The sequence below is a fragment of the Mus pahari genome, chromosome 12, assembly GCF_900095145.1.
Source record: "Mus pahari chromosome 12, PAHARI_EIJ_v1.1, whole genome shotgun sequence".
Taxonomy (NCBI): domain Eukaryota; kingdom Metazoa; phylum Chordata; class Mammalia; order Rodentia; family Muridae; genus Mus; species Mus pahari.
The window spans coordinates 21,980,853-22,005,595 of NC_034601.1; the positions used below are offsets into that span (position 1 = coordinate 21,980,853).

Genomic DNA, 24,743 nt, shown 5'->3' on the forward strand with positions numbered 1-24,743 from the left:
GCTCATTTTACGCACCTCTCTTTTATGAATTGAGACTTTTTGAATCATGTGCTGACCATTCTTTGTTGTGTTAGCTCAAAAGAGGTTATGCTCTTCTCAGAGATTTCTCTTTAGGCTGTGTTCCATCTCAGTCTATAGTTTTGAGGGTGTGTGTTGCAGACTGACATTTGAGATTGGTTTTGTTCGCTTTCTTCCCAGAAATAGTTGTTCTGACATCATGCTGTACATGTTTCACTTTTTTTCTTGAATTGTCTTGAAATTTGATAAAAACAAAATAAAACAAAAACAATGCCTCTATGATTTTCTGCATCTCTTAATCAGTTGATTTTTATCATCTAGTCTGTGTTTAGTCTAGCACCATTCTTATTAATATAACTTTAAATTATTAAATCAGAAACACTGTGTGCCTTCTTTTCTTTTTCAAGATAATTTCACTATTTTATAAACTACATATTTTCCTTATATATATCAGTATCAACTTATCAATTGTTAAATAAAATTCTGCTGGGATTTTGAGTGGGACTCTATGAAATCTGTGAAGAATGCTGATTACAACAATATTAGTTCTACCAATCCATAAAGATAACAGATCTTTATATATAGTCTTAATGATTTATTTCATCAATTCAGAAAATATTTGAGTGTACAGTACGTTATTGAATATTATCAAATTTGTCTCTAAATATTTTAATTTTAGGCTGCCAGGTTATTTTTAAGTTTTCTTCTCTAATTGCTTATTAATAAACCATAGAAATACAGTTAATTGATTTTTATGTGCTGATTTTCGTCTGATCTTGCCAAATTAACCAGTTTGTCTCTCTCTCTTCTTTTCCCCTAAGACAGTGTTTTCGTGCATCACTTCCCTGGTTGTTCTCAAGGATGCTCCCTCTTTCTCTTAAATTGGGGTTCTCGCTCATAGATTGTGGGTGTCATTGCCTTGCACCCTTTTCAGAACCTACAGAGACTTTGGTGACTTTTTTGTCATAAATGATTCACACCAATTTTGAAGAATGCATTTTTCAGATTTTCTACTTCTACTTCACTAGTACTTCCTGGTTACTCTTCACAGAGTTCATTTTATAAACCCCCACAGACAGTGCTTATCTAACTGTTAAATCATCTCTGCCAAGGCTGGATTCTATTTTTACTTGATATTTCTTTTGAATATTGATCCTTTTATTTTTCTCCTAGCCTGTGTTTTGTCATTATTCTGAGCCTAATTGATATATTTTGTAATAATGTTGAATTTTATTGTAGCCAGTGGTTAATTTGTTTATAATATATGCCTGCCTTTTTTTGGCATCACGGGCTAGTCACTGTTTCTTTCCTTGAATGCTGAGCCTCTCGCTTCCCCCAGACCTGCATGTGCCCCTATGTTTGTTCAATTCCTAGACACTCTCTCTAGGACACCGTAAGTGTAAACTCAAGTATCAACAGCTTTGCATTTAGCCAGACTGATTTGAACCTGATTCTGATTTCTAGAGTTTATTTTCTCCTTGGTTCTCTTCTCTCTGTTATTTTAGTCCTTGAAATTCAAAATAGTAGTCTCTATTCTTCTATCTTTCACTAGGTAAGAACAACCACCACCTTCTCATGACATTCCTTTCTGAACTAAAATCTAAAAATAAATAAATAAATAAATAAATAACTTCAGTAATTTTTTTAGAAAGAAAAAGATGTAATAACCATGGGCTTATCTTACTCTTCCCAGTTCTCCTACGTGAAAAGCAAAACAACAGTATTTTAGATACTCTGGAGGGACCATTAGTTCCGTCTCAGGTACTTCTATTACCAACAAACAGTAAGGTCGGAGGTTGTCAAGTCCATCAGATGTGCAGGTCCATTCACAGTTCTCTGTTTTGATTTTCATTTCAATCAAGCACTCTTTTGTTAACATTTCAGACAATGGTCACCACCACATTTTCCAAACTTGTGGTGAATTTAGTACTGACTGGCCCTGGGCTCTGCAACAGGGGACATTTGAAAGTCCAGACTGCTGCCATGTGGAGGGAGATTACAAGCCAACTGCAACAGTGAAGATAAATAACTTGGGTTGCCAAGGACAAAGATAATTATAGAGCCAGAACCCCAAATGGGACAGGACTATCTTGGGGTTCTTCATTCTTTTAACAACAATGGCTACTGGGCCTACCGGTTTTAGAGCCGATTTCTAATACAGAACTACAAAGTGAATTCTCATTTGGAGAGTATAAATAAGCAAATGTCGGAATTTGGCTACATTCTAATTGAGACTTTAGTGGAATCGATGAGAGCGGGAATCCAGCATGGGCAGATTGCATCACTCCTTTCCATTCTTAAACCTTTTCATCTGAAATTGCATCAGCACGCAATCATTGTGCAGAATGCCGTGCCCTGCAGGGGAAGGACACGAAGTATAGGCTAAGGGTTACTTTTCCCTGTAAGGTCACTCTGTTTTACAAGACAGCCCTATAGAACACAGCCTGTGCACAGCTCCAGCCATTTAAAAAGGGAAGCCCAGTGGATTATTTATTTTAAGAGCCAATTATTATGTACTATTAGGGGATCTTCCATAGAAAAGCAACTACAGAAAGAACAGTCTGTAAATATGATCCATATCACTGGTGATACAGAACAAGTTTGGAAAACCCAAAGTAAAAGCTGCAATAGAAATATGAGATGCCAGAGAGAAATTGATGAGGTAATTGATCTTTTAGTCATTAAGCAAGACCTTTATTAATATTTAGAAAAACACCAACCCATTTAAAAAAATCTTTATCTTGGGGCCAGCATGGAAACATGCCTGACAACAATATTCTACTGGCCAATTCCAGAGTGTTCCCTGTACTAGATATGTAATTTGCTGGAGTCAGGTCAATGAATTTGAAAGTGAAGAATTTATCCCTAAATTTGAGAACTTTGGACTCAGGTCCAGGCTGCTTACCATTGGGATAAATATCATCTAAAAGGTTGTTCCCACCCCCCACCAAATGATCAATAATCTAACACAATGACTGCATTACACAAAGATATACATACTTTTGGAGAATCTGGGTGGCAATTCAGCCCCGGAGAAGATTCTCCCATGCCTGTCCTAGCAGACTGGGCACTTACAGTGTTCAGAGCTTACAGCAACTTTCTTTATGCCGCCTCTCCTGTGTTAGAGCCTGACTGCCGAACTTCTCCTTAATCAGCCCATCACATTATCTGCTTTCTAAACACACCCGTAGTAGTTTTTAAATGAATCAAATGAATTACTCCCTTATTTCTTTACTTTCCTGAATTACATTTTTAGTCCTTCCTGTCTCCTCATGGTTCTTCCAAGCTTCTGTCAAATACATGGCAAGGAAGTCATTAGCAAACCAGCCAAAACTAGCTCCTGCCTCATATCCAGCAAACACTGTATTTTTCTCAAAGTCTTCAGCTGCAGGACCACAGCTAACAGAGGAAGGGAATGATGTTTCTGCCATTGATTGTAACACTGGGATTCTCTGGTTATCCTAATGAGTGAAAAGCAAGTACACAAATAAAGAATAATATGCTGGTTCTGGGGAAGTTCATTGAGATTCCAAGTGACCGAGAGATAGGATGGACAAAGAGTTTCCACCTGGAAGTGTAGGAAGATCCAGTTTAGTTGGGAGTGGAAAGGAGTGGGGAAGCATGCCCATTGACTAACTATAGCTTGATAAATGCTGAAATACAATCATAAAAGGAAGAGTAGACATTTCTGTGCTGAAAGCTCAGGCTAAAAAGAACAGGTTTGTTGGCTGAAGATGATAGAAAATAAAGACATCTACAAATTGAAAAGGAAAGGAAAGATGCGATGTATTCTGGCCAGAAATCATACCCAAGTCACAGTGTGATGCTTGTTTTTCCTGATACCTTTAAAAAAAAAAAAAAAAGGGAGAGGTGAAGGAAGTGGGCAGTGACTGCACACTTGGTTTCTAGAACAGGAGGCAGTGTTGAGGAGGCTTCTGAATTAATACCTCATTTTTAATATATTGTAAATTGTCCCATATCTCTGATACGTCCATAAAGCTTCTCTGTGATATGTACCATGTAAAATAGTAAGTAGATAATGAGGAAATAGCCAAAGCTCTGATAGTGGAAGTCAGTCTCTACAGTGTTTGTCATAGAACTGTGAACTTGGCAAATACTCGCACCAAATAACACTTGCCATTATTTAGACTGGCCCATGTCTACCCAACGAAAATACAAGATTTGAAGCTTCTTTTTAAATTAACAAAAGGAATTAACTTTTTCTGACACTGATGTTAGAAAAATGATGGCATCAAAATTAATAGACACATTACGATTGTTTTTTCCAAGTTGCCGTCTTTGACAATGGGCCTTTCTTCAAATATTTCTCGGAGCACAGGGCAAGAAGTTATCAGTCACAAGATATGATACTTGCAAAGCTATAGTTGACCCAGAACTGTGGCACATTGCTACGGTCTCCGTACACAGGAGACTGAAGCAGGACAGTGGTAAACTTGTGCCATATAGCAAGGCCACCTCAGTTTTTATATGGCTGGAGATATTCCACAATGGTAGAGCATTTTCCTAGCATGTGCAAGGCCCTATGTTGAGTTGAATTTGATAACCTTCCTAGAAATCTTTCCCAGTGATAAGATCCATATCATTTTGTATACATGTAGTATCTACTCAAATCACTGAATAATCTGAAGCACTTTCTGTGATAGAATCAATAAACAACAACAAAATGGAATAAAGAAGAGGGATGCCTAATCTATTGTCACATGGCTTCTGCTTATTAACATGTGTGCATAACTTAGCTGCATGGCTGATCAAGCCATTAAGAATATGGTTGGTAACTGTGGTCACTAAATAGAAGTTAATTATCATCATTATTATTTTGTCATTTGCCGTAGTCATACCTCCAAGGTACACAGTAGAACTCGCCTGTGGTTTTGGAGCCACGGTTTTTCTGGTAGTGGTTCTCATTGTGGTCTACCATGTTTACTGGCTGGAGATGGTCCTCTTTTACCGGGCTCATTTTGGAACAGATGAAACAATTCTTGGTAAGTAATGGAAGTGTGCTGCAGAACACTTATATCACCGTCTTCAGAAAGCATGTTTCCTTTGTAGATGAACCATTACGATCAACAATATTATTTCATAATTCAGCTCTTCCTAGTAAGAATAAATCTTTCCAGGGTACACTGTTCACCTTTCTTGATGGATATGTGATTTAATCTAGATTAGCATTATCCATACAAAAAATGTGATGAGTATCATGCATGAAATTTACAATTTTCCCCCAGTGGTTCAAAGAGCACAAGCAAAAATAAATATTTGATTCAATATTCTCACATTACTATTTCAGAATTAAAATTATTTTTAGAAGTTAATGAGCTGTTCTACAGCCTTTTTGGCACTGAAAGTACTGAAAATTCAGAACATTGTTTTGCAGTCGTGGCACATCTCTGTCCCAACAGCTGCGTTCCAATGGTCAACAGACACATGTGATTCTTGGTTCCTGATAGGACAGTTCAAGTGCACAGTCTTTTGTTTTTGTTTTGTTTGCTCCTTTGTGTTTTGACACAGTGGCTCATTGTATATCCTAGGCTGAACACAATCCTGAGTGCTGGGATTGCAGCCATGTGCCACTACACCCAGATGTAGGTTCACATGCTGAAATCAAGGGAAGAGCCATGGACCTACAGCATCATGATCATCCAAAACACTTTAACTGTAGAATCAAAACCTGACTTAACCTGAACCAGAACTTACACTTTAACAATACCCCCAGGTGACCCAAGTGTACATTAGAGTTTGGAATTATTTTTTACTTTGGTTCTTACTATTTAAAAAACAAATCTTTCTATTGTGTATTCCTGGCAGAAATTTTCTTGGCAGTATGAATGAAACATTTGAATCTATCCTGACAGAAAGGAAGAAATAGGCCATGCTTTAAGAGTCTATCTAATTCAGCATGCTTTGAGAAGAAACACATAATCTATATTTTTAATAACTCATGGATTTTTGTTAAACAAATTTAGGGATGATCAATATATTGAACCTAAACATGGCTTAAATGTAGGGTTTTTGTTTTTTTTTTTTAGGTATAATGTGGTCTGTTTCAGTGTCTTTCTTAATTTACGTTCTATTGTATTAGAATGGTATTTTTGTAGAACACTGAGTAGAAATTTCTTCCCTGACATTAGCCACTAGCACCTGTGATTTCATCTCTGTTCACTGAAGTCATAAGGCAGTCTTCACCTGCTTGCTACAGGGTCAGCTCCCTGAGATGAGAGTGGAAGATACATCAGGTACCATTTGAACTCCCATGCTCACTTGGCATGAGTACTGTCGACACTAGAAAATTACATATTGTTCACAAAATGCAAAAAATAAAATAAAATAAAATAAAACAGAAAAGGAAGAAAGAGAAAAGAAAGTAGAAGAGGAGAAAGGAAAAGAAAGAAAATGTCCAACACCCAGAAGTTAAATTTAAGAAAACAAAGGGACAGTTTGAGAAGTTTTTCTAATTTGCATCGGCTATGTGTTCCTTTTACTAGATGGAAAGGAATATGATATTTATGTTTCCTATGCAAGAAATGCGGAAGAAGAGGAATTTGTGCTGCTGACGCTGCGTGGAGTTTTGGAGAATGAGTTTGGATACAAGCTGTGCATCTTCGACAGAGACAGCCTGCCTGGGGGAAGTAGGTATTTCTGATGAGCAGCATGGGTGCCTCCCTGAATGGACAGTGAATCCTGAGCTTTGGTGTACGCATGGGTTGTAGTTCAGTGTCGGTATTCGGAGACTGAACATGCAATTCCTTCGAGTAATAGAGACTTCTACAGAGAAGCAGCCCCAGTGTGAGGTGTAGTACACTGTACCATTTATGGCTAAAAAAAAAAAAAAAAAAAAAAAAAAAAAAAAAAAACAAAACCATTCCCCATTCCCTTGCAATCTTGAAGTGTTCCTTGTCAGAAAAGAGCCAGTCCTATCTCACCGGAAGTGTCAGGCTGATGGCGCATTAGGGTTTAGCTTTATATTTTATTTTAAAACAGTGTAGAAAATGCTACTTTACACAGACTGAGATTTCCTCATTTTAAACGGAGCTGAGTTGCAGGACAGAAAGCGTAGAGCATCTCCCTGTTGATACAGCATGTCCTGCGCTCTTTCTCGGCATTTTCTCTCATCTGTGTCAGCAAGCTAGTGACACTCAAATCTGCCTTTCGTTGTCTGCATCTCCCTTTCTATCAGTGCATCTGTGTGAGTTTTAGCTTAAAACATGCAAGGCTGCTGCATTCTCGCAAGTTTTACAAGGAAAAGCTTTAACTACTGAGTATTTTTACAAAACCGATGCCTCCTCTTTTGAAGTCCAAACAGTAGCAAAGTCATGGTTCATGTGGGAGATTTGAAGCAAACACATCAGCAACCGCGCTCCATCTCTCATAAGTCTCTCCTGATCAGAATGAGCGCAGTGCCTCCTGTCTGGAGCACCGCATGGTCTTTTTTTGTTTTTGTTTTTGTTTTACCCCTCCCCCCTTGATAATATGTTCACATTAACTGCTTTATATGTATTTTGTTTTATAAGGTGTGGGTAGTTGATACCTGAGATAGACATAGTTTTCTCCTCATTTTGAGTTAGCATATCAGTCATCACTCAAAGCTTGTGCTTGTGTTCCACAGACGATTCTAGTGTTATTATGTCATGAAATGATCGCTTACATGGTTAAAGGCAAAATTCCACTCACAGTAATCCTTAGTTTGCCCAACTCATCCATGTTCCTGTTTATTCCTCCACAAAACTTATAATATCCTATCTACTATGTGAAAAGTGATGAAAAGCTCCGCAGTATCCATCTGTAAGAACTTCCACAGGGTCCTGAGAGTCCTTTGAAGAATGCATAATTATTCTTGCATCTCGTGGAGCTTTGTTCCCTTTCTATTCTTTCTACTGCTCTTCCTGAGGCCACTTTGCCTTTGGACTTCTCTCTATGCTTATCCACGGTCAGCCACCAGTGGAAATGCTTAGAGTAAACATCCCCCCATCCCTGAATTCTCCCCAGAGCTGCACATGTTAGATTTTAATTGGCAAGTCTTTCCCCATTACTTCTGCAGCTGTAAAGATTAAGAATGGAAATGACTGCTGAGCATGGGTGGAGTGTGATATGTGTTGCCACTACACCACTACACTGCCTGGAGCTAGAAAGTGTCTCTCCTCTGGGTGAAGGATTATGTGGGTCTCCCTCTGCATCTGTGAGGAGATAGATTTGTCCCAAGAATTTAGTGACAGGAGTTAATCAGGGCCCTTGAATAAAATTAGACTGTATTTCCATTTTCCACACATTTTTTTTCCCAACTTGGAGAAAGCAATTGAAAGTTAGTAAATGCGAAACACATCAGCTAGCAGTAGCTGATGATGGGCTGTCCAGTGATAACTGGAGGTTAAAGAGAAATATGCATGTTTTACTTTCATCTCCACAACAGAGAAAACGAAAGAGCTGATGGGGGAATACACTGCTTGCCAAGATGCCATTTGCTTGAGTTACTAATCTAGCAACAGTGACATCAGTTGGCATCAGGAAAGTACACATCAGCAGAGAGGGAGAAGGAGAGGAGGGGGAAGGGGAGGGAGAGAGAGAGAGAGAGAGAGAGAGAGAGAGAGAGAGAGAGAGAGAGAGAGAGAGTGTTAAGGCTTTTCATAGAAGATAGTTTATTCTTTCAGGAGCCTCTTTGTCTGGGCTACAACACTATTTGAAGAACGTGTTGTCACTACAATATATCTATTCCATCTGTTTCAAAAAGGGCCTTTTAGTACTGGGTAACAGCAGTCCACCATATTCCACCATATTTTGGTTTTACTTATTTGGAAATGTTTGGAGAGTAGGGCATTTATATATGACGCCATATTTTCCTCATCAGAACGACGTTCCGGGGACAGTGTGGTTAGATTAAAAAGGAAGTCACTAGGTGTGTCACTGACAAATCAAGTGTCACTTGGTTCCCAGGCTGTCGTTCCAAGTTCCCTGCCTTCAATCCTTCACCTCTGTGTGTCACGTAGTTCTTGGCCAACACTAATCCCCATGGTGTTTTCTTTCCCAGTTGTCACAGATGAGACCCTGAGCTTCATTCAGAAAAGCAGACGACTCCTGGTTGTCCTAAGTCCCAACTACGTGCTCCAGGGAACACAAGCCCTCCTGGAGCTCAAGGCTGGCCTAGAAAATATGGCCTCCCGGGGCAACATCAACGTCATTTTAGTGCAGTACAAAGCTGTGAAGGACATGAAGGTGAAAGAGCTGAAGCGGGCTAAGACGGTGCTCACGGTCATTAAATGGAAAGGGGAGAAATCCAAGTATCCTCAGGGCAGGTTCTGGAAGCAGCTGCAGGTGGCCATGCCAGTGAAGAAGAGTCCCAGGTGGTCTAGCAATGACAAGCAGGGTCTCTCCTACTCATCCCTGAAAAATGTATGAAAGGGGAAGTGAGGGGGTATGAAGAACAAGGCGGTTCAGGGGAGGAAGGGCTCCCCCTCTTCCCTCCTAGGCTGTGGCTTCATAGACAGAAAAAAAGTCCTGTCTCGGCCCCCTCGGAGGAAAACATTCCGGGACTGTACAGCTGGCAGCTCTGCTTCTCAGCAATACTAAGGGTTACAGTGCTGGACTCCACAGTCCATCACCAGTTCTAAAAGTCATTTTGATCTTTGCAAGTAAAGATGTGTCTGATGCGTCCTCCACCTCTGTTCTTCCCTCTTTTCTAATCTCTTCATAAAAATCTCACTGCTAGGGAGCTGCTTTGCCCAGTGACTCAAAACTCTGTTTAAAGATACTTGACCTACGGACAGGAGTATTGCCTGTTTCTCAGTAGGACACTCCTTTAATTTTCTCTTCTCTTCCGTCATTCATTAAGCATGTAATCAGGGACTAAATCTGTGTGAGCTGAGGCTATTTCACTCTTTTGCTTCTGTGCCTGCCGAATCTACCCACCTCAGCAAGACTAACAGTCAAACTACAGCTGCTCCTCATGACCGATTAAGCGGCATACTGCCTTCCTGCTACTAAACCCCATTCGCTCTCATCTCAGGTAATGGAGATCATATTTATAAACTTGAAAAGACCATGGCTTTTGTTTTATCATAGTAATTTCTCATCTGTCTACAGATAGACAGGTCTGTACTTGTCCCTTCATCTCCCTCCCTATTAGATCTGTCATTCATATCTCATAGGCAGCGCCACACTTGCTGCCGTCTGAGGGGAAGCTTTAATGGTGCTAATGGAGAGTGAGAAAATGCAAAAAACGCTCTCGGGGCATTTTTCACATGGGAAGAGAGCACAGAAGAGAATGCTTGGCAGTGTGTTTGTTAATTCTGACCTCAGAGGGGAAAACCAGGAAAGTGGTTAATCCTCACTCCTTCACACACCTCTTCATTATGAAGTGGAGGTGAGAGGTACTGAGTTCCCTTTCGGCATTACTACTCCAAAAGAATGATTATTCATGGTAATTAATTGTGCAGTGCCTGTAGTACCTTGCTCTAAGCGAATCACCCTGCAAATCATTAATAATGAAGTGGTTTCATTATTTTCAAGCAGAATTTCACTATTCCTCAGACTTGCAAAAGTGAAAGCCAAGTACAACATTTACATTTAGAGAGACCAATTTCTATTTCATATCTAACATGTATATATATGTATATACATATATACATATATATGATCTCTGTACACATAAATTTTATATGTCTATGTATATAGAAGTATCCACAAATTACATGTGTGTGTGTATATATATATCCACCTGCCTATAAATTATCTATGTGTAATAGTTTGGGCTATACATAATCACACACATACAACTTTCAATAGCCATTGGCAAAATATTAAAAGCCAGTAGAACTAGTGTTCAACCTTTAAATTATGTTAATAGTGTTATGGTTTTGTGTTGATATTTTCATTTCATTTCTGTTCCATTTGTGAATTCCTGGCTCTCTGTACATAGATGTCAAAGTTCTTGCCTCCCCTAAATTAATATGAACGACTTAATGCTTCAACAGTTGATCTGGGTTGCAGGGGAATCTCTTGTTTGTGAACCTCCCATTGCCACTGCTCAACAGCGGTCATCTACTATTGCTTAAGTTTCTACTTTATTCCCTGAAGACACTTAGAGAATTGAAGTTTAACTAAGCTATGTGGACTGATGAAGAAAAACAGATATAGTTTTAAAGGAGTCTGAGTACCTTATAAACATGACTCATAAATTAAGGAAGACCTTAACCAAGTTTTGTTAATAATGTTAAGCAATTCTAAAATTACTTATTCATCAGTACTGAAGTCCACAGTTAACCATTGCTTTATGTTAGAATTATTGATTACTTTAAATTGAAAAAAAAATCCCCTCTGAATCCTTAACTTAAAAGTATGATATAGTGTCGTTCTTGCATCTAACCTTTTAGAAGTGCTAATGCTGTTTTTGGTATTTCAAATAATTACCATTTCCACTAATAGCCTTTTAATCACAGTACCAGATAAGTTCCACATAAACTATGAATGTTAACTTCTGCATGGGCTATGGGAAAGCAAGGGCCAGACTGGTCACCAAAGGCTGTTCCATCTGAACTGTGTAGTTTCTGCACGGTTGGAGTCTGTACTCATCCCAGCCACTATTACGTCACCTCCATGTTTTTCTCTTTCTAGGCCCTTCTTATTCTGAGCCCACTCTAGTGTTGTAGCATAAAGCATATCCAATCTAAATAACATATCTCACCCTAAGTAGACTTAATTTCAAGACTCTTGTCTGTGTTTCAGAAGATGCCTCAAACAGAAGAGCAAAGAGGGGGACACACACTTGTATCTATGATAATGAGAACTTCTACACCCAGGTCAACAAAGCAGCATGCTAGATAGAGTGTATATGTATATAGCCACATGTGATTTAATTCTCTTTTGTATCTTAGATGAGTCCCAGAGATGCTAATAAAAAAAGTATTGTCTTGTATTGAGAAACAAAAGGATCACTCCACTTGTTAACTACCCATTTGTTTCCATAGGTTTTAGTACTGTAAGACCATTTTTTTTAATTTTATTCATAAACATATGTATTTTCCATTTTCATTTGATTTGTATATTTACATATTTTTACAATAAACCATTTATTTTCACCTTTAAATTTTATTTTGTGCATGTGTTTTGTGTCCTTATCTTCATGTTTGGGCTTGAGAAGTAAGAGTAAAAAGAGTGATTATATTTATAAAAAGAAATGAAAGATATTATAATAGTTAAATATTTATTGAGGAAAAGCTAAGAAAGATGTGAACTTTATATCAAGAGTGTTTTCTTTGTGTATAAGTAAAAGAACTGCTTAAATAAAATGGATTATTCAGTGTTCTAGGATAGGGGTATATATGTATAGATTGAGGGATGCAGAAGCCCCAGTTAGGGCTACTTTAAAACAAAAGCACACTTATGTCTCTGGTTGTAGTTTCAAACTTTGCTAAGGTACAGACAACTCTTTCCAGTCACAAAAGAATGGAGCCAGGATGCATGGAGCAAACTAGTGAGCACCCAGGTTTCTACTCAGTTAATAAACAACTGTCAGGCAGAGTTAAATGATGACAGAATTTTCTACTATGCACATATATATTATCCCATTACAGGAAATATACATGGTATCCCATTTTGTGTTTGGATGCTTTACATTGGATGAATGGTAACCAGTGTTAAGTTGCTCCACCCTTTAATGGTAGCCATGTAGAAGATTCAATAATGACATTGCATATCATCAACCTATCACTTGCTTAATTAAATTTCTTAAGATACTCTCTTCATCCACTTGTGTACAACACTAACTAGATACTTTATGCCAGCAAAATTTGAAGCATGGCATGAAGACAGGGTCAGCATCTGGTCTTCTTTATTCAATTATTCCTTTTTTAAAAACTTTATCATTTTCAAATGTTATCCCCTTTCCTAGTTTTCTCTTTGAAAATCCCCTATCCCTTCCCCCCGTTCCTCAACCCACCCACTCCTGCTTCCTGGCCCTGGCATTCCCCTATACTGGGAAATAGAACCTTCAAAATCCAAGAGCCTCTCCTCCCATTGATGGCCAACTATACCATCCTCTGCTATATATGCATCTAGAGCCACGAGTCCCACCATGTGTTTTCTTTGATTGGTGGTTTAGTCCCAGGGAACTCTGGGGTACTGGTTAGTTCATATTGATGCTCCTCCTAGAGGGCTGCAAACCCCTTCAGATCCCTGGGTACTATCTCTAGCTCCTTCATTGGGGACCCTGTGCTCTGTCCAATGGATGTCTAGAGCATCCACTTCTGTATTTGCCAGACATTGGCAGAGCCTCTCAGGAGACAACTATATCAGGCTCCTGTCAGCAAAATCTTGTTGGCATCTTTAGTAGTGTTTGGGTTTGGTGGTTGTTTATGGAATTGATCGCCAGGTGCTGCAGTCTCTGGATGGTCATTTCCTTTAGTCTCTGCACCGAACTTTGTCTCTGTAACTCCTTCCATGGGTATTTTGTTCCCCATTCTTGAGTTTCCTGTGTTTTACAAATTGTATCTTGGGTACTCTGAGTTTCTGGGCTAATATCCACTTATCAGTGAATGCATATCATGTGTGTTCTTTTGTGATTGAGTTACTTCACTCAGGATGATATCCTCCAGATACATCCATTTGCCTAGGAATTTCATAAATTCATTGTTTTTAATAGCTAGGTAGTACTCAATTGTGTAAATTTACCACATTTTCTGTATCCATTCCTCTACTGAGGGATATCTGGGTGCTTTCTAGCTTCTGACTATTATAAATAAGGCTGCTGTGAACATAATGCAGCATGTGTCCTTATTACATGTTGGAACATCTTCTGGGTATATGCCCAGGAGTGGTATTGCTGGATCTTCAGGTAGTACTATGTCCAATTTTCTGAGGAACCGCCAGACTGATTTCCAGAGTGGTTGTACCAGCTTGCAATCCCACCAGCAGTGGAGGAGTGTTCCTCTTGTTCCACATCCTCGCCAGCATCTGCTGTCACCTGAGTTTTTGATCTTAGCCATTCTGACTGGTGTGAAGAGTATTCTTTTTAAGGATGTAAAAAAATAAATTTTTACATGTTTACTTTCTATCCCCAGGTGTGGGTGTGTGGGGTAGTGTGAGTGGAAGGTGGGGGTAGCTCCCAGGAGTCAGTTCTCATATCCTGTGCAGGGACTGAACACAGATTGACAGGCACCTTTACCTGCCAACCCAACCTTACTGTCACATTGTCCTCTTTCAAAGGGAAATCTTCCACTTTCTTGAAAGGTACATTTTTTTTTTAATCCCAAAGTCCCAAGACAATGCTTAAGATATTTGTTTTATTTTCATTCATGGTTATCCCCTTGAAAAGAACAGACATTATTCTAACATAATCATTGTGATGCAGTTACATATACACGTATGGGATTTGATTGCTTAAGTTTCTTGTGTTGAAGATCTAGATGTGTGATCCTAAGATTTCTCTTGACACGCGTAGAGCAGCAAAATCTTCCCACATGTGTTCTCTAATGTATTTAAGACCGTTTCATAAAATGTAAGTAGAGGGCGATAGAACAAGGCAGTTACCAAAGCACTTATGTGCACATGTGCATGCCTGCATAATACATGTGAATCTTGAGAACTGAGAATGTACGTTTATCTTTCGACATCAGAGCAACAACAACAAAAACCTTCCAATTTTCAGTGAAACTAGTTAAATTCACACATTACAGGGTGAACCAGGGGTGAGGATACAGGCTCCTTCATTCCTGTATTCTTTATGAATACCAAACTCACAGCAAACTCTGATGGTCTCCCTGGGCTGAAGAAAGTTAAATACAGCCTCAATGATGCCTGGCATACTGGCTGGCATATGTTTGAAAATTCCGGGCACTAAGAGTCGAATGGGTGAACTTTCTTTCCTTTAACCATACTTTCTAAGCCCCTGCATCTCACAGCTTGTTAAGACTGCATTAATTTGAAGACTTTTTCCTCCTTTGGAGCCTGTCTGTATCCCACCAGCAAACATTAGAATGGTAAGCTTTGCCAGAAGTCTTAATTAATTGATTGATTCTTAACCACAATGGAGGTATTGGGCTCTTTAATTGACCTTTAGGCTACTTCTTTACACACACACACACACACACACACACACACACACACACACAGAAGAAAAAAGAAAATTGAAGCAAGAAAGAAGTGAGGGTGTGAAGGAAATAGCAAGGAAAGAAGGAAATTTTGTTTGATAAAAGACCGGTACTGTGTCCAAAATGTTAATTAAATATCTGGGGCTGGCTATAACACAGGATGTGGGGAGGCGGTAATATTGCCTTAATATTCTGCCAATCAAAGGTTCTGAAGAAGTAACTATGTTCATTGTTATCCAAAATATTATTAGAGAAGACATATATGCAAATTAAATTACTCTTCACAAACATATAATAAGGGATGGGAGTTCTTGAAATTAAGTCTTTTATAGAATAAGAGGAAATAGCTGAAGTCGCTTAACTCAGAGGTAAGAAAAGAAATTCAGTAACATCACAATTGTGCTTAGATCCTGGGGACATTTGAAGATTTCAGATCTAAGACCACCAGATAAAACTAATGTAAATTTAAAAAAAAATCCAAAACAATAAATTATTTACAAGCAGAGAAAGAGAAAGCCAGCTGTTTTTTTTTTTTTTAAACAGTTCATTTAATTCAAATTTATGATAGGGGATGATGTTTTCATGAAGACAACATCTGCAATGGAAGTGGATATTCTGTAGGGAGAGACATTAAATTGAAGATACCCCTCTTTCCTATTTTCTTTTCATATGCTAATTGACTATTTCTATTTCTCTTCTCTCTTTTTCCCCCTTTATTAATTTATTCCTTTTACATCCCAATTGCAGCCCCCTTCTCCCAGTCCCTATGCACACACACCCTCCCTCAGCACATCCTCTTCACCTCTGAGAAGGGGGAAGTGCCTTATGGGCTCCAACCCACCCTGGCACTTGTTCAAGTCACTGCAGGACTAGGCGCATCATCTCACATTGAGGTCAAACAAGGAAGCCCAGTTAGAGGAACAGGATCCACAGGCAAGCAACAGATTTAAGGACAGTCCCTGCTCCAGTTGTTGGGGATTAGCATCAAGACCAAACTGCACATCTGCTACCTATGTGCAGGGGGCCTAGGTCCAGCCATTGTGGGTAGATTGGTATTCTGACACTACAAGTTCTGCCTTGCTACAGGAATTGTCCACTTCAGTCTCCATATCTCTGCTGCTAGGAATCTCAGCTAAGTCACCCTTATAGACTCCCTGGAGCCTTCCCCCATCCTGGGTTTCTGACACATCCTAGAGAACTCCCTTTCATGCCAAGTCCCATGCACTACCTACATTCTGGCCCTAACTCCCCAGTTCTCCCTACACCTGATCCCCCTTCCCTAACAAATCCCCTTCCTGATATTTCCCAGTTAGCTCCCTCCATCCACCTTTGATGACTATTTTATTTCCCCTGCCTAGTGAGATTTGAGCATACTCCCTTGGAGGCCCCTCTTTCTTTCATACAAGGGATAAAATCTTCCCAACTCTTGGTAAGGGTGGTGTGGATGAGATAACTTGATTTCTCAACTAAATAGATTATTTAGTAATGATACCCTATTTTTTTCAAAATTGTTCACGCCCGTCTTTTGTGGACAGGACAACGACCAACTGGATATGGATACATCATTACCAGATGCTATGCTATCTTTCCATTTCCCTGTAGATACCGTGGAAGCAGTGTTTGATTTCATTCAGCGGAGCCGAAGGATGATTGTTGTCCTGAGCCCTGACTATGTGACAGAAAAGAGCATCAGCATGCTGGAGTTTAAGCTGGGTGTCATGTGCCAGAACTCCATTGCCACTAAGCTCATTGTGGTGGAGTACCGTCCGCTTGAGCAACCCCATCCAAGCATCATGCAGCTGAAGGAGTCTGTGTCTTTTGTAAGCTGGAAGGGAGAAAAGTCCAAACAGTCTGGCTCCAAGTTCTGGAAGGCCTTGCGTTTGGCTCTTCCCCTGAGAAGTCTGAGCGCCAGCTCCGGCTGGAATGAGAGCTGTTCTTCGCAGTCTGACATCAGTCTGGATCATGTTCAGAGGAGAAGTCGTTTGAAAGAGCCCCCAGAACTCCAAAGCTCAGAGAGGGTGTCTGGAGCAGAGCCAGCCCTGGGCACTATGTCCAAGCACCGAGGGAAACCCTCAGCAGCCTGTCGCTGCTGTGTCACCTACTGTGAAGGAGAAAATCACCTCAGGAGCAAGAGCCGGGCAGAGATGCACACTCATCCCCAGTGGGAAACACACCTCTGTAAGCCCGCTCTCCAAGAGTCTGAAAGTCAGTGGAGACAAAACGGCACCCGACCCGAACCCGCTCCCCAGATCTCAGCTCTTGCACTCCACCACTTTACAGATTTATCCAATAACAATGACTTTTACATCCTATAATCACTTTATGTGGAGGGTGGTGGCTGCTATTTCTACCAACTCCCTTTGGGCCAAAAACTTTTGGAAATAATTGACATTTTAAATCATTTAATAGACTATCAGATTTGTGTCCCCCTTTTATTGATTTCTTTTTAAAACCTATTTATTTCTAGGAGACAAAAGACCTGAAGCACCTGTATCCAGTTATTGCCTCTAACGGCCTTGGAAGAGCACACTCTTCTCAGGCCCTAGAAGGTCAGTATGTAAAAGATGTTTAGAGTCTGATCTTGCCAAGTGATTCAAAGGTAGCTATGAACTAGTGTCTCCTTGTGATGTGGGCCAGTGAAGTGTACTTGGGCTTTGACACTCATAGGGTTTGTAGACCCAAAAGACCAGGGCTTTGACAATCACAGGGTACATGTACCCCAAGAAGTGACTTGAAAAGGAGCAGGTTCTGGTAGACAAAGCTCAACAGCAAACCTCCAGCACATTTGTGTCCCCAGGGACCAAATCTTCCCATAGGAATCCCTGCTCCCCATTGCCCCCTGTAAATAGTATGCTTTTTGTTGTTGGTCTCAATAAAGGTATATTTTTTATGCCATGGCTTTTGTACTAACATATTTTTTATGTCCTCTCCTCAATTTGCATTTTCTGGAGTTTATATTCAAATCCAGAGAACATTTCAGAAAGTTGAGATTTCAATCAGATAGAAAAGGTGAGGGATATTTGTTGTGGTGGTTGGTTTTTTGTTTGTTTGCTTGTTTTGCTTTTTTTTTTGTTTTCTGATGTTAATTGGACGTCTATAAGAAGTTGAGCGTAAGTAAGAATCTTGTTTTGTTCAAATGATAGAAAATTTCAGTGGCAAGGAACTGCAGGTAGATTTTGGTACCTGCAGCCTTTCTTCACAATTCTGAAAATGGATGTTGAGTCCCAATTCCTTCAAGGGCCAGAAGGTAAGAGAAAAAGGGGGAAAAGGGAGCAGATGTAAGTTTAACACCCAGAGACTCGATTTAACACCAGGGACAAAGTGCAACTTCAGACAAGTAGGGTCTTTCCACAGGTAGCCACATCCCAACAAAAGGTCCATGGCACTTTGCCTTCAAGCCAGGGACCGATCCGGAGCCCTTGAGCTTGCAGATGACTAAAGAGCACATGAGCGTTTCCTCACCTCAGTTTGGTGGTTGCCACTGAATCAGTTTCTGCGTGGCAACTTGCGCAATATCTCTTACAAGTTTCAAATCATTAATATGTGACTACATGCTTTCAATTAAATCCTGGCTTAAATTTGTAAAATAAAGTCAAAGAATCAAAACAAACAAACATAAAAAAAAAAAACCTTTATGTGTGAGATGTATTCATCCTGAGGGTCACTAGCATGTAAACTCAGGCAAAAGTACTCAGCCAAAGAATATATGCTGAGATAGGGGGTCCACGTGCCTCAGCAGCTCTGACCTGAGGACAACGCAAGTGAGAACATACGGGAAATGTGTATTACTTCTCCAAGCTGAAAACATCTGGCCTTCTTAATAGCGTTGGTCTGATGAATCCTCTAGCCCAGGAAACAATGGAGAATCCTGTCTTCTCTTTCAGCTCTGTATGTTGCCTGCTTACTATAAGAAAGTTACAAGCACAAAAACCAAATCTAAAATAGTCGTAGGTGACATTAGATGGGAGGTGTCCCTTCGTTACAGCAGCCTCTACTGCTAGTGAGCTTGGCCCTGAGCCAGCCTCTCATTCAAAGGCAAAGGGAGTGGTACAGAGATAAGACAGGTGGGGAAATCCTTCATTTTTATCTGTTTGACTAGAACTCCCACTGTCTAAAACATCCCTTATGATGGAATATGTACCTAGCTCTGATACACAGCAGAAATGACTCAGCTCAATGCAGAGTTCTCATTTCACGTTGCATTGCCTTTTGAAGAGATGTTCAAAGGCTTTGTGTTAGCCATCCGAAAGTGGATAATAGACATGACTTCAAATTCAATGACATGAGAGAAGGCTGTGGCTCACAACTGCCTGCAACTCACATTCTGGAGAATTCAATTACTTTTTACTTCTAGGGACTCCAACACATAAGTGGTACACATACATAGACTTAGTACACACACAGAAATAAAAGTAAATAATTAATTATTAATTAAAGTATTAGTAGATAAAGAAAAAAAATCTTGTATTTACACAATGAAAGATAATCATATCTAACACTAACCATTTTCTTCAACCAGCACTTCCTTGATCCTGATAAGTCTCTGTCCCAATTTCAAGTCTTAAAAAAAAAAATATCACATACAAAGTACAGCCACCAATACATGTACAGCCATCCACTGGAGCAGAAGCCACCAGTACTACTGCCCCAAATAAGGATTATTCTGTCTAAAATCCTGGGAGCTCAACAGCTTGTCTGCCATCGTGCTAAAATTTAGTTGGATTTTGCCATTAAAACTGCTATGAGTTTTAAGTATAATAAACATGCCATGTCTAAAACAAACTGTGTCACAACAATCTCTATCACTCTCCAGTGTATGCATGTATACTGTATTTAGGGTTGAATATTTATAATCATGCATTCTTATCAATTTGACTAGTTATGATTATCTGCAAAGACTCCATCCCACGTACAAAGGAGCTTTTCTGATCAAAGCTGAAAGCATCACAGGTCCATTGTTTTAAATATATAGTTTGTTTGACAACCTGACCATAACAATGGTAAGTTCTACCAGTGAATCTCCCCAGCCATGAGATTAGACCATAGTTTAAATACTAGAAATGTATTAAATACCAGTCATGCAGCAGGCCTCAAATCCAATCAGAAAATATTTTGTCATCCCATAAGCCCTATGTCTCTATTCAACAGTGGGTATATCTTGTCTGAGAGGCTGGTAATGTATCCTCAGGGTTCAGTGCTAAGTAAGACAATTGTGGTGTCTTTTCTCTCCAGCAGCTTTCAATAGCAACTTCTAACCTTATAAAATCTAGGCAGCAGGAAGAGGAGCTCCTGGTAGGTGTGAGATTGATTTCTCTGGGTCCTACAGACAAAGTATTTAAACTCAGCTTCTTAGAAGATAAAAATAAAACAAATAACTGAAGCAAGAGGTGTAAATATAAAATACAAGTTCTTTAAAATAACTATGTAATTTTGGTACTCTCAAAGCTAAATTTTGATATTGATTTTCTTTGAAGATTTTAAGTACAGGTTTTCTTTGAAGATGTTAAGTACAATATTAGAAACATAAAGTCATATTTGGGAGCATTTGGCTATGTAAGAGTCTGAAAGATCATGACTACATATTCAGTATATGAAGGCTCAGAAATGAATGTGATTATTCCTTAACCATCATCCAATAATAAAGTTATATTCACTGTCATATATTTTAACAATACAAATAATAAGAATGGGCTATGATTACTTATCACTGAAGTGGCATAATTATTGGTTAAATATATATACCAATATGTAAGAAATGTCTATTTAAGAACATGAATTTAAAGTTAAATACATCTTTCCTTTTCTCTTTTCTCTTGAAGTATGATCGTTCTGTACCTTGATGTTCTGCTATCTAAAATGGATCAAATATTATTAATCTCACTGGATGTTTTTAAAGCATTAAATGACATGTTATAAGCTTAATACGTATGCAACACTTTTTTTTTTTATTTTTCATAAAATATCCCAATTCAACACAGAACAAGAAAGTATTATCCGGGGTTAGTGGTATTCCCAATGGTGCTCAGCCTGTTATTGATATACTTAGGCTTCTAATTTAGGCTTTTGACATACTTTCCAGTACCAACTCTGAAACTAACCCTGGTGGGTCCATGTGAAAAAAATATTATTCTAAGTCATAAGTGGAGCTCTCTTGTCACAACCATGTACATCACAATAGAAGAAGCAGGTAGCTTATAGATCTCTATGGACACAGAGCAAATGGAATGAAGTTTGTATAGGGGGCACCTCTACATGGAAGACAATAAAGCAGCTCCTTCCCTACAGTGGTTCTTGCTGAAGTTATGGATCACAGTTCAGCAATTTGCCTTATTAGAGTATACCCTTTATAATCCAAATAAGGTAGGTATCCCATGTGTCACACTTGGAAAACTCTTGCCTACAATAATCTTTAACAATTTTCATATTTCCTAGAGTATTGTTCAGACTGTAAATGGGAAGGATTGAACTGACCCTAACATTGACAAGCTGTATTCCTTGAATCATTCATATCGTAGCCATTTACACTCATCTGGAAATGCACATTTCTTGCTGCCACTATAATAAACTAAATGAGCTTCACAAAGGCTGGGCAGAGCTCCATGTAAACTTCTTGAGTGATTCTGATGTACGAATTGTTTAAGAACCATTAATTTTTACCTCTCTTTTACCCTTGTAGGCTCTGATTTTCTCCAGCCAAGGAGGACCACAAATCATCCTTTTAACAGTGTTTGCAGGCAATAGCTGAAAATGAAGGGCCCGCTTAGCCCTTGGAATTGTCTCAGCATAAGCAAACAATTGAATAGAGTGGTTGGTAGAATGTATTCACAATATATGAACTATATAACACTGCTCTTTGGAACTTGGTGGGAGTGTTCCAACCACTGTCTGTATTAGAGTAAGATAACTCATGCTGGGCTAATACTTCAATAACTTCCCATTACACATCTTATTTTTGCTGATGCTAAGGGTCCAGCTTAGGGGCTTGCAGTTTTTTTTGTCCTTGCCATGTGAAATGTGTAGCTTGCAGTTATCCTATTCCTGAGCTTAAATTGACACTCCTTGTTTTCTTTCTCTGATATTTCATTAACTAGAACTATCTCCAGGATTCTGGAGTCATAGAGAAGGCTACAAAATATGTTCTAGTGTCATTGGGAAGACTACATTGAATTTTATGAACACATGGCATAGTCTTCTTCTACAAATGAGATGAGGATGAGATATTTATTAAACTGATGAAGCTAGGAAGGACCATCAATCTTCTATCACTCCATATAATAAAATAAACAAAAGACTTTAATGTTCACATCAAACCTCAGTGTGCCAAGATATCAAGATGAAAGGCCACACAGAAAAGAATAAATGCTCCCTAAATGAAGGTGTTAACAGACTGTGTTATAATGATTACAGCTTCTATAAACTTGGTTTAAAAAAGTTGAAAGTTGCCATATTTCGTTACTTCCTATTTAGTGGCTTAGGTAAGTACACTAAGAATGTGATGCTTAAACTGTCTGCAAATGAGCCGTTTCATTTTCGAAATTCAGGGAGCCTCAGAAGAATTGAAGGCATTTAGAACACAGCAGAGCATGTAACATGGTCATTAGGAAGCATCATTGATCCATTTATCTGAAGACTTAAACAGGGAATTGCTCGGATAAAGAAGGAGAGAAGTACCCATGTGGGTATCATGAAGTCTGTGACAATTCTCCTTGTGTTTTCTCTCTTTCCGATTGGGTTCTATTGCAGTTACGTATTTGAACTTTCATACAGATTTTTCTAATGTATACTGTGTCATTTGGTAATAATTTAAAGTTCTTCTTTGTTTGGCAAAGATGAATATTTCAGAGTCTTAAGACATGAGAACAGGCTGTAGTGTTGAACACAGAAGGACTTTGTTTCTTGGTGTCTTGAGGAAATTGCTCACCATCCAAAACTCTTCTAAGAATAGTGCACATAGTTTCGTTCTAAATATTCCAAACATTTCAACATTTGAAAATGTAGAAAACAACTTTATGAAAAGTTTGCATAGATAGAAAGGTGGAAGTTTGCAAACGATATCTGACAGCAGATCATGAACTGTACCTCTCTTTCCCTGGATAATGGTTTTTTGAATATCTCATGAATATATGGTAAAAACAATTTTAAACTGTGTGTAGTGTAGTGTAGTGCAGTTCCAACACTAGCCCATTCTGTGTGTCAGAGTTAAGTTCTAGGCCAGCCTGGGATAAATCAGGAAATCACCCACTCCAAAACAGGATTAAAATAAACCCTGATTTTCTTTTTTTTTTTTAACTCATTGATTTATTTTAAATTGTGGTAGCTGTGTATCAGGCTTATCTTGTTTTAGATCCAGGGACGAGTGGTTCTGAGACAGAAGTGAACTTAATCTTGGAGGACAATTGTAGCTACCTGCGGTGTGCCACAGATGACCAATCCTCTCCCAAATGATTTATGTGTTTGATCTTGTGAAGGATAACTGCCTGAAGGACATTCATAATTCCTGAATTTCAGTGAAAATTCAGTAATGATTTGATGAAAAATTCAGTATGAATTGTACAAAGGGAATTAAAGGGATAAATAAATACTAATATCATGGATAGTATTCTTCCTCCTTAAAGTGTAAACCTTGAAATTCATTGTCAAATGCTGGAACTGAATTATCTGTTTAAAGGAAAGGATAAAGAAATCTTTTAGCATTTCTAGTTCTTGGCTTTCATACTGTTTCATATTGATTATGAGATACTGAGAAAATAACAATAAAAAAATAAAATCATAAAAGTAAATAGAATTGCTAACTTAAATAGCCAAAGAACACAATAATAGTCTTAGTGTTTATTATTTTCCTGTGATCAGTCCCCTAATGTAGTCACTTGGTTATTGGCAAATTGCATTAAATGATGTCTAAGAAGATCCCGAGCACAATCAAGCCCTATTTCCCTAATTCTAAGCACCAAAATAAAAGGAAAAAGATTGTAAAATCTCCTTGGTTCACTAGAGTAAATGTTATGTGGATTTCAGAATTTAGGAAACTAAGGTAGACAGTCATTCCCGTTGTAAGCTTTATATTGTATACAATATTACTTTGGAGTCAGGACGTATGCTGTGGGATAACATTTACTACAGTGAATGTGCATTTCAATAGCACATGTTTGCTCTCCAATTCTCAGTCTCTTCATGTAAAGTGGAAATAATATCTACCTCATTGAATTGTTGTAAGGGTAAAATTATACAATAAATGTGAACTTCTAAAATCTGTAATTACACATGTGGTGGTATTGTTTTGTCGTCGTCATCATCTTCCCATCATCATCACCGTCATCATCACTGTCATTGTCATTATCCTTACCATTATCATCACCATCATCGTCGTCGTCGTCATCATCATCATCATCATCATCATCATCAGTGTTTCATTAATAGGAAACTGAAGAAAATGATGATCCCTATGGGTACTTTCCGGAACACATCGTCCAACTGTAATCTTTCATATAACAGAGTAGAAAACCTAGTTCCATATTGCTATAAGCACTAAAGACAAACAAAGTAGTATCTACAAAGTATGTAGTAGGACAAGAATCGTGTTTTGTGTTCTTATAACAGGAATTATACTATAGAAACTTAAAACTATGAATA

The 24,743-nt window shown here is 38.7% G+C and overlaps 1 protein-coding gene across 4 annotated transcripts in view; it reads left to right on the top strand.

Moving 5' to 3' along the window:
- Il1rap (interleukin 1 receptor accessory protein) overlaps positions 1 to 24,357 on the top strand; it is a 141,315-nt gene extending 116,958 nt beyond the window's left edge. The window contains exons 9-13 of one of the 4 annotated variants that reach the window (XR_003844895.1): positions 4,872 to 5,021; positions 6,522 to 6,665; positions 16,716 to 17,291; positions 17,581 to 17,662; positions 21,790 to 24,357. Coding sequence is in view for 3 of the 4 variants with exons in the window: in XM_021209237.2 (XP_021064896.1) it covers positions 4,872 to 5,021; positions 6,522 to 6,665; positions 16,716 to 17,428 (1,007 nt within the window). In the remaining variant the exon portion in view is untranslated. Of the gene's footprint in view, positions 1 to 4,871; positions 5,022 to 6,521; positions 6,666 to 9,058; positions 12,117 to 16,715; positions 18,731 to 21,789 lie in introns of those variants that run through there. The other 3 variants (XM_021209239.2, XM_021209237.2, XM_021209240.2) reach the window with 3 other exon arrangements.
- The last annotated feature ends 386 nt before the right edge of the window (positions 24,358 to 24,743 follow it).